At 46.9% G+C, this 14,291-nt stretch overlaps 1 protein-coding gene across 2 annotated transcripts in view; it reads left to right on the plus strand.

The window, feature by feature from the left end:
• COL20A1 (collagen type XX alpha 1 chain) overlaps positions 1-14,291 on the plus strand; it is a 44,066-nt gene that overhangs the window by 4,189 nt on the left and 25,586 nt on the right. Inside the window, exons 3-17 of one of the 2 annotated variants that reach the window (XM_069871846.1) lie at positions 514-657; positions 888-1,046; positions 1,886-2,086; positions 3,299-3,454; positions 4,171-4,290; positions 4,467-4,631; positions 6,168-6,332; positions 6,781-6,953; positions 7,540-7,669; positions 8,153-8,298; positions 9,572-9,695; positions 10,163-10,302; positions 10,479-10,608; positions 11,104-11,246; positions 12,294-12,426. In XM_069871846.1, coding sequence (XP_069727947.1) covers positions 514-657; positions 888-1,046; positions 1,886-2,086; positions 3,299-3,454; positions 4,171-4,290; positions 4,467-4,631; positions 6,168-6,332; positions 6,781-6,953; positions 7,540-7,669; positions 8,153-8,298; positions 9,572-9,695; positions 10,163-10,302; positions 10,479-10,608; positions 11,104-11,246; positions 12,294-12,426 — 2,229 coding nt within the window. The remainder of the gene's footprint in view (positions 1-513; positions 658-887; positions 1,047-1,885; positions 2,087-3,298; positions 3,455-4,170; positions 4,291-4,466; positions 4,632-6,167; positions 6,333-6,780; positions 6,954-7,539; positions 7,670-8,152; positions 8,299-9,571; positions 9,696-10,162; positions 10,303-10,478; positions 10,609-11,103; positions 11,247-12,293; positions 12,427-14,291) is intronic. The other variant, XM_069871847.1, reaches the window with a different exon arrangement.

The raw sequence follows: 14,291 nt of genomic DNA on the forward strand, positions 1-14,291 counted from the left end.
CAGTTGCGCTTGGAGGGAGATGAGGTTTGCAGAGACAGCAGAGTGAGAGTGGCTGGGATGAATAATGTGATCCCCAAGTGTCAGTGATGACCTCCAACAACATCAAGCCACTTCCTTATTTTCTCATGTATGACCTCAGGCACATCAGCTGGTTGGGTGGTTTCATAGTTGCTCTTTACTAGTAATTGTCCCATCTTTACCCTCTGAAGACTGGCTTTTCACTCAGGAACTTCTCAAGAAGTTGGTGAAAGTTGCACTAACAGGGAATGGGAACTGGTTTTCCACTTGGGGCATGTACTGGGAATTTAAAAAAAGAAAAACAAAAACCCCAAATATTCTCAACTCTGGATTGGGAAAAAAAGTAAAAATCAGAGATCCACAAAATTAAAAAAGAAATAGGAGTTGTCTGAGGTCCCAAGGCAGACATTCCCTGCATTTTATCAGTGCTTTTGTTACTGTCAACTTAAATTTAAGCTCTAACAGTCTCTGAACTGTGTTTTCATCCCACCTCAGGGGACTCAGAGCAAGAAGTCATGCTGAAAACCAAGACTCCCAAAGCCACAGTGGGGGGGCTGAGCCCTACCAAGGAATACACGCTGCAGGTCTACGTTCTCAACGGCTCCCAGGAAGCCCTGTTTGCCAAGAGGAAATTTGTGAGTAAGTAGAGAGACACATTTTACCATTCAGAGAGCTCCTGAGGCTCTTGGAGATGTGGCGCCTAAGAGCTCATCCTCCAGAGGATGCCCTGTGGACTGTGCCACTATCACAGAGCCTGTCACTGTTTTGATTGGAAAGGTGGATGGTGAAGACCCAGGAGATAAAGGATGGGCTGTGACTCACAGGCCTGTGAGATTGACTCTCTTTCCTTTTTTTTGATCTGCTTACAGTAGAGGAACTAAAAAATGCATCCCAGACTAGAAATAATCGAAGAAACTCAGGAACTGCATCAGGAAAGAATCTCACCTCTTCGGGGAGCTCAGCAGCTGAGCACAGTGGGATGACAGAGGCTACCCCACCACCTCTGAATGCCGTCTTGGCACAGCCAGGTGGGTGCACAGCTGTCCCTACAACAGCTTCCACCCCCTGCAATCCCTGCTCCATCAAGGACATGCATTCTAGACATGCTAGTCCAGTTTCACCTTTTGCGTGTATCTCTATGAGAATATGGTAAGAAACCTAAAGATATTTGCCCCCATGCCAACCAAACTGTCCAGCCTGAGAAAAGCACATCCATGTGTTCCTGGGAGTCACAACTGAGAGCAAATCCTTTGAGAAGAAGCTGCTCCCAAAGGACTGAAGTTAATGATTCTATGATTTCCTAGGCTACATATGGTCTACAAGAAGGTGCGATCTCTCCCCTATGGCTGGGGGCTGCATAAAGCTGCATAGACACTCATGTGTCTAACAGCAAGGTTTGCATACGTTCAAAAAAGCCTTTTTACTTGTTGATGGAAGAAAGATCCATCAGGACCTTTATAAAAAAGACTGGCCCTAACACAGGGTGTTTCTGAGCCACAGATTGCTGAGGTCTGGAGAGCACACTGAGTGTTAAGTACCATGGTATGTTTTCCCTGGCTTATATTTTATAAACATTCATTATTTTCTATCATCAGATTTAACAGGACGGACAAGTTTTTTATGTAATCCGTTACTGAGTTCTTCATTAACTCATGAGCCTACTTGCAGCCCTCTCAGAGAGGCGCGAGTGAAGATCATCTCCTCTGTTTGACTAGCTTGTTTGCCAAGGGCTGTAGGACTTTTATCCTCTCTGAGCCCCCTACACCTCTGTGATATGTGGCTGAAACCAGCTGGCTACACAGGGATAACAGAGCTAGGGACAACGGTTTTTTTCTTTTTTTTTTTTTTTTCTCTCTTTGGAGCACAGCAAAGGACAGAGCTGAAAAGAAAAGGCAGAAAGGGACTCAGGCAAAGGGCTCAGGAGAATCCACAAAAAACCAGCCCAGTGTGGAGACCAGTGTGACAGAAGGAACGCCAACAACCACAAGATCATCCAAGCACAGTCCTGCAAACTCGGAGCGAGAGTCTCTAGGAAAAGAAAAACCCACAAAGGATTCATTGAAGCGAGGTGAGAGGGGGTTCAAACATGTCTTACTACTTCTTCCCCACTGTTTTCCTCATTGAATACAAGCCTTGCATCCCACTCTGTCACCAGGATTTTCAGCAGCACAGGTGCTGCTGACAGTGCTTTTAATTGCTAGGTCATGCTTTGGAGAGCTCTCAGGAATCACTGGAGAAGTTTGGAGTTCTGTGGGACATAACAGATCTTAAGGCAAACTGGAGTTAGGCCAAAAATTCCTTCCAAAGGGTTTAATTTATTGGTTTGCAAGTATTCTCTCTAATCATGTAGCCAGCTCCCTCTGCTTCTGTCAGAGCCATGTAAGAGTTTGAGTTCTTCAACAGGTTCCCTCGCCATGGACCTTCCCAAGCCTTCAGAAGGGGAGGAGCATATCAGTGATGTTTGTTAACCCAACCTGCTCTACCTCCTGGACTACTTCTTCATGTTTCACAGATAACTGATCCATGATGATCCTTCAGATTCGTCAGCTAGGGCTATGGCAGGGCAGGTGGCTTACAGCCCCGTCGAAGTGATGGGAATGGGATTGACCAGAACATCCTTATTTGGTTCCTTGAGACCAGTAGGAACCAATGGCTGTGAATAGAGACAGCAACCTCCTTGCAGCCCACTGAATCTTGATGGGAACACCTATTTCCCTCCACCAAAGATGGCAAATCCCCCATCTGAAAAATATTTGGGGATGATGCATTTGATCAGCAACATGCCCTATCCTATCCTCTAAGAAGCTGCAGCCCTGAGGTGAGGAGAAAGGCAGGGATTGAGTATTTGTGATGCCAGCAGGGAGACTGGATTTAATATAAAGCCACAAAATAATTATAGCCCACAGGGGATCTCGTGATGGAATGGAATTAAGCAATCACCTGCAATTCTTGGAGACTTAGGCTAGATAAAAAGCGAGTGATGGGCTGGGGCTGATCTATAATGGAGCTGACAGCTCCTAGAGCAGAGTTGGGTCAGGCACACGATTCCTGACAGCTTTAACCCATCCTTCACAGAAATACAGCTGAACACCACTCAGTTTCTTGTGTGCTACCCTTAGCCATGTGGTTGTCCCAAGACGCTGGGAAGCGTCAGGCTGGCAGATGGTCTAATCCACCATCCAGACAAGCCCTTACATGGCAGATTTGGTTTTGATCTTAAAACTGAAGCTTTTCCTCCTTTACAATCGCTTCTCTCAGTATTAAACCTTATCTCCCCCAGGTTTCCAGTTTCAGTGTGACACATCTGCAATGACTGATATCGTCCTGCTTGTGGATGGATCTTGGAGCATCGGACGCAACAATTTCAAGCTCGTTAAGGATTTTCTGAGCAATTTGATTTCCCCGTTCAGTATTGCCAAAGACAAGATAAGAGTAGGTAGGACACTTTCCTGCTTCCTGGCTTTGGGAAGTCCACGTCCAAAGGGGCTTTAGTCTCTGTTCCTGTGGTTATGTGCTGCTCTGAGGAGCTTTTATTCCTTTAGGGTAGGGTCCTGCTTGCTGCTCTTGACAGATTTTCCCATCTGGTAGCAAGCTCTGGCCTCTAGTGGCTGTAAGCAATAGCTGCACAATGAACACAAGTGATGTCTTCTGGGCAGCATTGATGCTGAGAAGTGTTTGGGATTTCCTGCCTACCTTTTATGAGCACTGCACAGACAGATGAGGTGGCAATGCTACATTGGAGCAGCTTTGAGTTCAGCTAAGAAGGGTGCTGCTCCCAGCTCTGAGAGACGCTAACCCACTGGACAGCACTGGCCAGGCTGTGTGGGAAGTCAGGACTGTGAAAATCCTTCCCACAACTGGTAGCTGACTAATTTGACTCCAATTAACACTGAGAGATTGTCAAATCCTTCAGAGCCCCACCAGAGGGGTAAAGCCCACTGTTCCCAGGGGGGTCTGAGGCACCACCTTGCTGCCTGCATGACAAGAATCGTGTAGAGAAGCAGGGCAAGAAACTAAATCTGCTCAGCCCCAAACCCTTTCGTTATTTTATGGCATTGTCTCCCAACAAGCCTGACACCACCTCCCCAAAATGGGTCTTCTCTTGCAGTTTACGTTGTCTTGTGTGATGCTGATAGCTCTTGCCTTCCCCAGGGCTGTCCCAGTACAGCAGCGATCCCCGCACAGAGTGGGACCTGAGCGCTTACTCTACCAGGGATCAAGTGCTGGAGGCTGTGAAGAATTTGCGGTACAAGGGAGGCAACACCTTTACAGGTAGTTCCATCTCCCTAAACGATCTGTGGCTGCCGTGAGCAAAGCGGTTCCCATGAGATGACGTGGGAACAAGGAGAACCCTGTGGAGAACGAGGCCACTGGGAGAAGAGAAAAGAGTAAAAGTGGGGGCTTGTGTGTGAGGCTGTAGCACGTCACTTGCTTCTGCTCCTCCCCAGGTCTGGCCCTGACCCACGTGCTGGAGCAGAATTTGAAGCCAGATGCTGGTGCCCGGCTGGAGGCTGAGAAATTGGTAATCCTCCTGACTGATGGAAAATCCCAGGATGACGCCAACCTGGCTGCTCAGACGTTGAAAAACCTGGGTATAGAGATATTTGCCATTGGTAAGATCACAGTCATCGATAAGCTGTAGAGCAAAGCCAATCCGCTTCTGATTGTCTTCAAATTGAAGGTTATGTTCCCTCAGCTTTGATAGAAGCATCCTGAGGGTGCGAAACTGAGGTAGCGAGTAGGACCTCATTACATTGTGGCTAAGATGAAAATTAAATCAGTTATTCAGCACAGGCATTGCCTTCAAATGGGATTTCATTTGTTTAGAAAAAACATTCATTTACATGAGAGATTTCACACCTCCCATCCAAAAGCCTTTCCAAGCCTCAGAGACCTGTATGAGAACAAACTCTGCAAAGCTGGAATTAAGCAAGAGAACATTGCATTGGGGAGGGCAGGAAACCTCCTTTATAATTACTGCCTCTCACAACTTCCCATTTCTCTGAATAATAACATTATCTGCTTTGCTATCTGGCAGCAATAATGAGGCACAAAATGGCTTTGAGCAGCTCTGTCCTTGATGACTAAACAAGTCTACTAGAGATTACTACATTGGCAATAAAGTTGCTTAGAAACTCTCCTAAAATTGCAGTTCCCAGAACTTTAAGTGCTGATTTATGTCAGGAACACACAAGCAAGGCTTTATTGAAGAGGGTTTTGTAGCTAAGTGGCTGGTACTCTGATTTCCTTCATGAACTGAGTGGAGCTGCAAAGCCTCAGCTGCATTTTGTGCAGCACAAGAGACCAACATCTCTGTTCCTGTAATCACTTGGAGATCTGTTCCTGGGTGGGGTCTTTGCATGTCCGCTTTGGTTATAGACTCATAAATAGAGTAGTTTGGGTTGGAAAGGATTTTTAAATGTCTTCTAGCCCAACCCTCCCTCAGTGAGCTGGGAGAGATTCAACTTGATTGGTTTGCTCAGATCCCCATCCAACCTGACCTTGAACACTTCCAGGGACAGAATACCTCCCTGGGCCACCTGGGCGAGTGCCTCACCACCCTCATTGTAAAAAACCAAACAAAAGAAACAAAAGAAAAAAAAAATCATTATCTCTAATCTGAATCTGTTCTCTTTTAGTTTAAAAGCATTGTCCCTTGTCCTATTGCTACAGCCCCTACTAAAAGTCTGTCTCCATCTTTCTTAAAAGCCCTTTTTTAAGTATTAATGCCTCAACAATGTCTCTCTGGAACTTTCTCATCTCCAGGCTGAACAACCCCAACTCTCTCAGCCTTTCCTGGTTAGAGAATATGATATCGTTTGGTCCTTAGACATCAGGACCTAAGCATTAATCTCAAAAGCACCTTGGTTCTCCCTTCAAGAGCAAGGGGAAAGGAGGTCACAAGGCACCTTCTGCGTCCGTAGAGTTGAAAGACCTTCCCAGGCTGGACTGAGGCTTTTGCTGCCGGAAAGCCCAAGGCCGTTCTCAGACACCACCCACCACTGCACTGGAATGACTGTGAGGCTTTACTTGGAGAGCAGGATGATGTTGGACCCATCTTGCCTCTGAACAAAACACACAGGAGCAGGAGGCAGGAGCTGATCCTCTTTGGGGAATGTTCTCAGTCTCATTTTCTTCTCTGGTTGCAGGGGTGAAGAATGCAGATGAGGCAGAGCTGAAGCAGGTAGCCTCAGAGCCACTGGATCTCACCGTGTACAATGTTCTGGATTTCCCGCTGCTGAGCTCTCTGGTTGGCAAGCTCACCAGGGTCCTGTGCACCAGGATTAAGGAAAAGAGCAACAAGGAAAACACAGGTGAAGGGCAGCCTCCTCAGGTGAAGGGCAGCCTCCTCAGTTAGGGTTGAGCTTCCTTCTGCTCACCATCCACCTCCCTTGCCACCAGGACTAACCCTTTCTGGTATCTTTTCTTCCATGCTTCACGACCCTGTCAGCATCACTTAACCTTCTCCTCCAGTGCTGGTCTTGCTCAGCCCTATTTTGGATACACCCAAATATGCAGACTTATCTTGAAAAGGTATTCCCAACACCCAGCAAAATGTACAGCCTGTTCTCTATGAAGTATTTATGTCCTCTGTATGCCCGGTTTCAAACTACTCATTTCAGAGAAGCTGGGAACAGTTTCTATACTCTACAGGGAAGGAGACTAATGACTTGAAAACTGTCACTCATATTTGTGAGCTGGAAAGTACACTTGGCAAGAGAAGTCTGATTATAATAGAGTAACTGTGTTTTTAATTCCCAGGCAGCACTGTGAAAGATACCCCAGTGAACACAGGTCCCCAGTTGAGCCCAACTGACCTTAAAATATCAGCTGTGACCTCTAAGAGCATGCACTTGACCTGGAGTCCTCCTCTGAGACCACCAAAGAAATATCGGATTGTGTATTATCCATCTAAGGGTGGCATCCCCAAAGAGGTAAGAGACCCTTCTTTGGACATCCGAGACTGCAGTGTCTTCCAGATGGTAGCTGGGGATTTAAGTAGACTTGAATAGTCAAAGAGACAAAGGCAGTTCTTGTGTGACATCAGCCTCAGATAAATCTCAATGCACACTGAGTGTAAATGTGGTCGGCTGATAGGATGACCAGATAGGGCAGGACATCAGACAAATATTATCTTGCTAGAAATACTACAAGCCATGCTGATGCTGGTTTTTCCTCTCTAAAGCATCTATTTTCACTCAAAGAGGATGAACCAGGCACACAGAGCTGTCCAAGATCCTCATCTGGGATGGGTACGACTTAGAAAACAAATGCAAATTGTTGGACAGATTTCCATTGATTTCAGTGAGAACACAGATCCTGGCCTTAAAGGACAGGAATGGTTACTGCCTCTTACCTCTCTGTATCGACACAAAATTCAGAGGGGAAGCGGACTTCATGTTTCTGGGCACAGATCTACCACAAAGAAGCCACGCTTGCTAGAAAAGCCAGTTCAGACATTCCTTTGCTAAAGAGCTCCTAGCACCTCCTCACCTTGACCGTTCTCCTTTGTGCTTTCAGGTGGTTTTAGATGGAGCAGTGTCCTCTTTGCAGCTTTCCAATTTGACCTCGCACACAGAGTATCTGGTGTCGGTGTTTCCTATTTACGACACAGCTGTTGGGTTTGGGCTGAGAGGCGTCACCTCCACATGTAGGTCGTGAGTACAGGGAATTGCGCCCATGCATGCTTATGATGATTGAACAAAGTTCTTTTTTTAGGACCATCTCAGAGTGGAGCCTGACACTGTATTTCCCCCCCCTTCCTCAAGTTCAGTCGGTCTACAGCTATCTCCCTCTGTGGAGATGTTCAGGACTTGACAAGATGCTGAGCAACCTGCTCTTTGAGCAGCAGGTTGGCTTGGAGACCTTCAGGAGCCCCTTTCCACCTAGATCACCCTGCAAAGGAGATGGCTGATGTGGCAGAAATATCTTGCAACCCTTCTACTTTTTATCCTTGGGTTCCATGTAAATTAAAGCTATTCTTTGTAAACTGGCTGCTCCACTGTATTAGATTGGGGGGTAGAAGTCCACCAGCTTTTGCAGTAGCTGTTGCAAAGCCACGTCTCCTCTGGGGTCTGAGCTGTAACAGACCTGATACACTGAAGATCTCTTTCTTCCTTGTATTTCTCTTCAGTGCCTTTGTCTTCCCCTCGCTCCCTGCGTGTCTCCGAGCTGAGCCACAACAGCATCAGGCTGAGCTGGAAGGCAGCCCAGGGAGCCACACAGTACCTGGTGCTCTGCTCTGCAGCCCCTGATGGAGCAGAGGACTATACAACAGAGGTAGAGTTCATGAGAATGATGATATTATCATTTTTAATGTGTCTGGGTTGAGTTTACTTCCAAATCTAAACTTCGTGAATTGGTTTCATGTGTTTTAAAAAAAAAAGTGTCTGCATTATTGCCAGCAACTTCTTGCATTGAAGATTTTTCTAATGGTGTATCGCAAAGTGATTCATAACTCTGAGGGTTTCTCATGGGAAATTAAGGCATAGAGAGAGAACAGACTACCTCATGGGGCCCTGGAAACCCAGGCACTGAACTCACATCTCTGCAGCCCCAAATGTAATTGCTGTATCCTTGAGGTCGTACAGAAATGCCTTTGCTTTGTTTATCTTAAAATGGTAATTGAAATCTGTTAGGGCAGTTTTCACTGACCTCTAAACCCAGACCTACAACACTGCATGAGAATAGAACAGTGCTCAATGGCTGGAAAAGCCTTAAAATCAGCTAAGACCCCTTCATGTGTACATTTTAATGAGTTCTCTGGAATACCTGTGGGCAGAGGGTATGAATTTAAAAACAAAGGAGTGACGGGAACACTCTGAGTCTCTTTGACTCGGATTCCCCCCAAATGCACAGCAATTGGATGCAGGATGTTTTTCAAAACACAGCAATTAATGCTTATGCTTTCAGTGCATAATTGTGTTTTGTTAGGGTTCAGAACGTTTGAAGAGAGACCATCATTTAAAATTGTATTTTAGCATGTTGGAAAAGTTCTGCAGTTACCTGACCTGCACTCTGTATAGAGTGACACGCTCTGAGGCTACAGGATGTCTGCAAAACCAGCATTAAAGTGTCCCCAGCTTTCCTACACCCGTACTCTGTTATTGCAGGCTCCTGAAAGTCTCTGGGGTGCATTTCTGCAGCAAGCAGGCTGTTGGAGGAGAGCTGTGGCCCCGCCGTTAGCGGCAGGTGGCAGCAACCCAGCTGCTGTGGCTCTGCTTGCAGCAGGCAGCGATCCTGCAAGAGCTTTCCATGTGTCTGAGCAAAGAGGCTCCCATCTTTCCCATGCACCCAGAGCAACAACAGCAGCAGCATCTTCATATGAGGCTTACACCTCTGTAGACTAGAAGGTTATGTGCGCTCTTAATTTGCATCATGTCCCTTGGGAAGAGAGGAAGAACATCGACCATTGCGGAGCATCTAACCCAGTGGTCAAGTCCCAAAGTGGAGTTCCCTTAGTGCAACCAAAGGGACCAGGTCTTGCTTTGTTGAGAGCATTTGTGGATACCCCAGAACAGAAGTACACCCCAAAACACCTCTCTGTTGGCAGGTGAAGGTGGCCCAGCCTGAGGTCCTGCTGGAAGGGCTGTCGCCCAGCACGGAGTACTCTGTCGCGGTGTACGCGATGTATGGGGAAGATGCGAGCGATCCGGCCAGCATCCAGGAAACCACCCGTAAGTGCTGCTGCTGCTTACTGAGTTGTTATTAAATGCTTAAGGCAGGAGAGGTGTGTTAAATGAGGTGTTTCCCATATCGTGCGTGTGGCTTGTAAACACGCTGCCTCTTCCCTGCCTGATCTTAAGCAAGAAATGGTCCCCGAGGGGATCTCTAATGACATTGTGAACTGTGAAAAGGACTGATTTTTTCCCCTGTTAAGAGAACTCCTGAAAGAACTATTCCCTGAGGTCCTTGTTTGCGGAGAAAGGGGAATTATTTGGCTGTTTCATCACCTAAAGCACCTCATACCTCTCATCATGCCCTAGAGGCGTCTATGGTAGTGATAGAGACAATATTTTCCCTCGTAGTGAATGAGTCTCTTTGTTCAAGGTGGGTTTTTCTAAGAGCAGTAGGAGGCAACCAGTGGCATTGTTATTGTGCAGCCTGTGAAACCTCAGAGTGCTCTCACTAACTGTTGTTGCAGTGGCCTTGAGTCCTCCAAGATACCTGAGCTTCTCTGAGCTCAGCCACGCGTCCGTTCGAGTCAGCTGGGAGGCTGCATCTCCAGCTGTGAAAGCTCATCGTGTCTCCTATGTTTCTAGCAAAGGGAGCAGTCCTGGGGAGGTGAGTCCTCAAGGGGCTGATGGAAGGGGAAGCTTGGAAAATCAGTGGCTGGCTTGTTCTTCAGCTGCACGGTCCAGGGAGGGCTTATCTGCTGGCAGTGGGTCAATCTGAAATGTGCCCCTCTGCAACTATCCCCATGCTCTTCTCCAAATACTCATGCAACTCCTCCCCCGCAGGTAGAGGTTCCTGGCACTGCAGCATCCACTGTCCTGAGGCCTTTGTCCTCCCTCACCCAGTACTTCATCAGTGTCCGATCTACGTATGATGAAGGGGACTCCTTTCCAATTACTGGCAACGTTACCACCCGTGAGTAGGGAATGGCAATAGTTTTGGTCCCAGTAATTGGTTTGTGTGTGTCTCAACTGAGATGTTTTGAAGACCTGTCCCAGCAGGTCATGGCCAAAACCCTTGCATAAATCCCACTTGATGATTGTTCTTTGTGTAATGTTTAAATTGAGGTGGGAAGAATAAAAAGACCAAGCAAATGAAGAAAAAGCATGTGGTATCACTAACCTCTGCGTCCTTGGGAGCCCTCCTAGCCTTCTCACTTCCACGATACTGGCATGATATGTGTCCTTTCCACAAATGAGATAGTCTTTCTTAATTAGGGCTTTAAAAATAATTTACCCCTCTCTGGCCTGATGGCAGTTGTCATATGGGCCTGAAGAAGTGAAAGACAGGCTGGTCTCGGACATCTGCCTGGTTGATGTTTTGCTCCCTGACCATCTGCTTCCCACCTTGGCTCTGACAAGGCACTGTCAGTGTCTGTGCTTCAGCTCGTTTTCCTTCTGCATCTCTCAGTAAAGGTCCCCCCGCCACGTGCGCTGAAGGTTACTGAGCTCTCTGGGAACAGTCTCCGACTGCAGTGGGAATCTGTCGCTGCCTCCGATGTGGTTGTCTACCAGATCAAATGGAGCACAGTCAGTGGAGAGAAGCCTCAGGAGGTATGGGACCCATGCGGTGAGGAGACTGGGTTGGCTTTGTGCCTGCTTGATGGCTCTGATCTCACCCGCAGGAGTGGCGTAGGGAGATGCAAAACTATTCAGGTTAATGCACTCAAGAAATTAAACAGTTGGGCACCCAGCAAAGGAGCTTATGGAACAAGACAGGATGTGTCCTGGGTCTGTTCAATGGAGCGGTCACCTTGAGTGCTGGAAGTGAGCGGGACAGCAGGGGTGGAGTCCTACAGACTCTGGGAAGATTGCAGAAGTGTTCTGGAAAAACTCAAGGATGAAACTCAATAGGGACAAGCAGAAAGTATTAAGCTTAGGCAGGAATAATTAACTACAGGTATATAGGATGTAGAACAAATAGCTAAGAAGCAACTCAGTAGAAAAAGATCCGGGTTTGCAGAGAATCACTAGCCCACAATGTCAAGTTGTTGTGGGAAAGACAAAGATAATATGTATTTATAGCTAGAGGTGTTGCCTCTAAGACAGGCGAAGAAACTTCTGCTTTCTGCAGTACTGGTAAGCGCTGGCTATTTTGGGGGTCCTGCTCTTCTAGAAAGATGAGGTCCAACTGAAGAACACACAGAGGAGAATGACCAGAGACAAAGCTGGTGCAAGAGAGGCAGGGATGGGCCAGGTCACGTCTTCCATCTCAAACCCCCATTTTCAGTGTGGGTGCAAACAGCAATGTGAATGGTGGCTGAAATAGGGGTGTTCTGGGGTTTCTGTTCCCAGCACACCTAAGAGCTGGAAACTGAGCAAAGCGATTTTGTGTTCTAGTCAAGTTGACTGCGTTGTGGTACTGAAGTAACTGCTGAATATAACTTGGCGGCAGTGCATGGGCATCTACTCTGCATTAATTAGGGATGGAATTTTGCCTTTGCTTAGATATGTGCAACCCACAACAGTCGACTTCATCCCCAAAGCCCAGAGCTAACTCATTTGTTCTTACAGGAAATCTGTGAGACAGACACTTGGATGGCATGAACTAGCTCGGGGATGCCTGGGAACTTGACTGACTCATTTTTTCCCCTGCTGCAGCTCTCCATTGCTGGAAATGTGGCAACTGCTGTCCTGTCAGGCTTGCAGAAGAACACTGACTATAAAATATCCATCTGGGCCTATTACAAAGATGGTGCTCGAAGTGACACTGTTTCTGTTCAGCACAGGACCAGTAAGTGATCAGCGCTCAGTATCCGCAGCCTGGGGATAACAAACAGGGCAAAGGCCGTCTCAGAACCTGTCACAGACCAGCAGCTCAGATCTGGTCATTTCCAGCTCTGAAACTCCAATCCTGAATATCTGAAAGTGGGTAGAGCTGTTTAGATTCCATCTTAGAGTGTTCTGAGTTTGTCCCGAGACAAATACACTGGGCAAACACAAGCAGCCTGGTGCATCTTACAGGCATCCGATACCCCTGCCATGTGTTTCATGTGGAATACATTGCTTTCCCCCTCTCTTCTGTACAGAGCAGTGATGCAAATTAATTGGCTTCCTGAAGGGTGCTCAGCTGAACTGTGCTACCCGATGGATGTTTCCTGTTGGTAAAATATTGTCTGTCAAGGAGGGTGAGGATTTCTTCAGCTACGTCACTGCTGAGCTGTGCTTCATCTGAGGGCACTCAGAAAAATGAGAAAGAATCCTGCAGGCAAACTCTGTCTGGAAGCGTTATCTAAATCTTGCTTTGTGTAGAGAGGGTACGAGGTTAAAAAGTGGCACTCCCAGAGGTCCTCTTAATTAATATTGCCTGTATAATGGCTTTGTTGGCAGTGAATGGCATACAATTCATTCAACTGCAGCAATCCTCTCCTCCTCCACCTCTCAGCTCTCAACCTCCTTTGCAGAATAAACTCATTTAGGCTGGTGTTGAGCTGATAAAGCTCTGAGTAAATGGCAGTCTTGGAATAAGAAGCTCAGGTTCTATTAATAATGAATAATAACATTTGTTTATAGGATGCTACCTCAGGTGAGTACCTAGGAGCTGCATACCAACAGAAAAAAGAAAGCATCCTACAGGTATATAATGATAAAGGGACAATTAGAGCTGTTTACAGGGTTTGGAAAATGAATGGCTACGTTTTGAGTCATGAATTACAAAATGTCAGAGGAGCTCCCTCAGCAAATGGCTCGTGGTAGCGCCCTTCCAGGCATAATTCAACAAGCCAGTCCGTGCCCTGGTGAGACACAGAAGGCAATTTGACTTCTGCTTGTCAGCTGCTGCCCTTGCTCAGGAACAGGGATGCTTCAGGGATCTCAGACTTCGCCTTGCTGCGTGAGGAGAGCAAAGCACTCAAAGAAACCAGCGCGCAGCTGGGTGGCCAACATGGAGTGTCAGTGCCTGGGTGCTGCTGGTCACTTTGCGTGAGCAGGGAGGGCAGAATCACACTTCTCAGGGCCAATATTTGCATGTGTAATCAATACCTTTGCTGGTGATTCTTTCTTTTTAAGGTTTAAAGCAAATGCCCACAAGGGGAAAGTAGCCTGTGAGAAAGGATGGATGGTGACTTTGGGACTTCAGAGGATACGTGTGGATGCCAGCAAGTTGACTAGGGGTTGTACAATGGATGTATAGGAACACATGGCATTAGGCAAGACTCTAGGAAACTCTGGGATGTGGTTATACTTCACACCTTCACTGTTTCAAGCAAAAGCTACCATCTTGTACTGTGCAATAATAATTGTTTAGGATGTCTGCAGGGTCAGTCTACCTGTCAGAGCTCGTGGATGGTAACCCTTTCAGCATGGCAATTTCTTATGTTATCTGGAAAACCCCAAATCCTTGGTTTGATTTTTATGAGCCTGCTCCACCCTGATTTTCATCATACAATGAAATCCTAGGGGCTGAAACAACACCGAAAGCTACCTATTTCTCCTCAGGATGGCAAACTTTGGGTTGCAACCTGGCGACTAACAGTAATCAGGCTGTGTTGAACACAAACAAAAGTGGCCTTAGAGGAGGCTGAGGAGACTCTCATCCTTTCATCATTGCTTTCCTCCTTGCCTCTCTTGGCAGCGTCCCTTTATACAGGAGTAGGTCAA

This window comes from Phaenicophaeus curvirostris, chromosome 18, assembly GCF_032191515.1.
Source record: "Phaenicophaeus curvirostris isolate KB17595 chromosome 18, BPBGC_Pcur_1.0, whole genome shotgun sequence".
Taxonomy (NCBI): domain Eukaryota; kingdom Metazoa; phylum Chordata; class Aves; order Cuculiformes; family Cuculidae; genus Phaenicophaeus; species Phaenicophaeus curvirostris.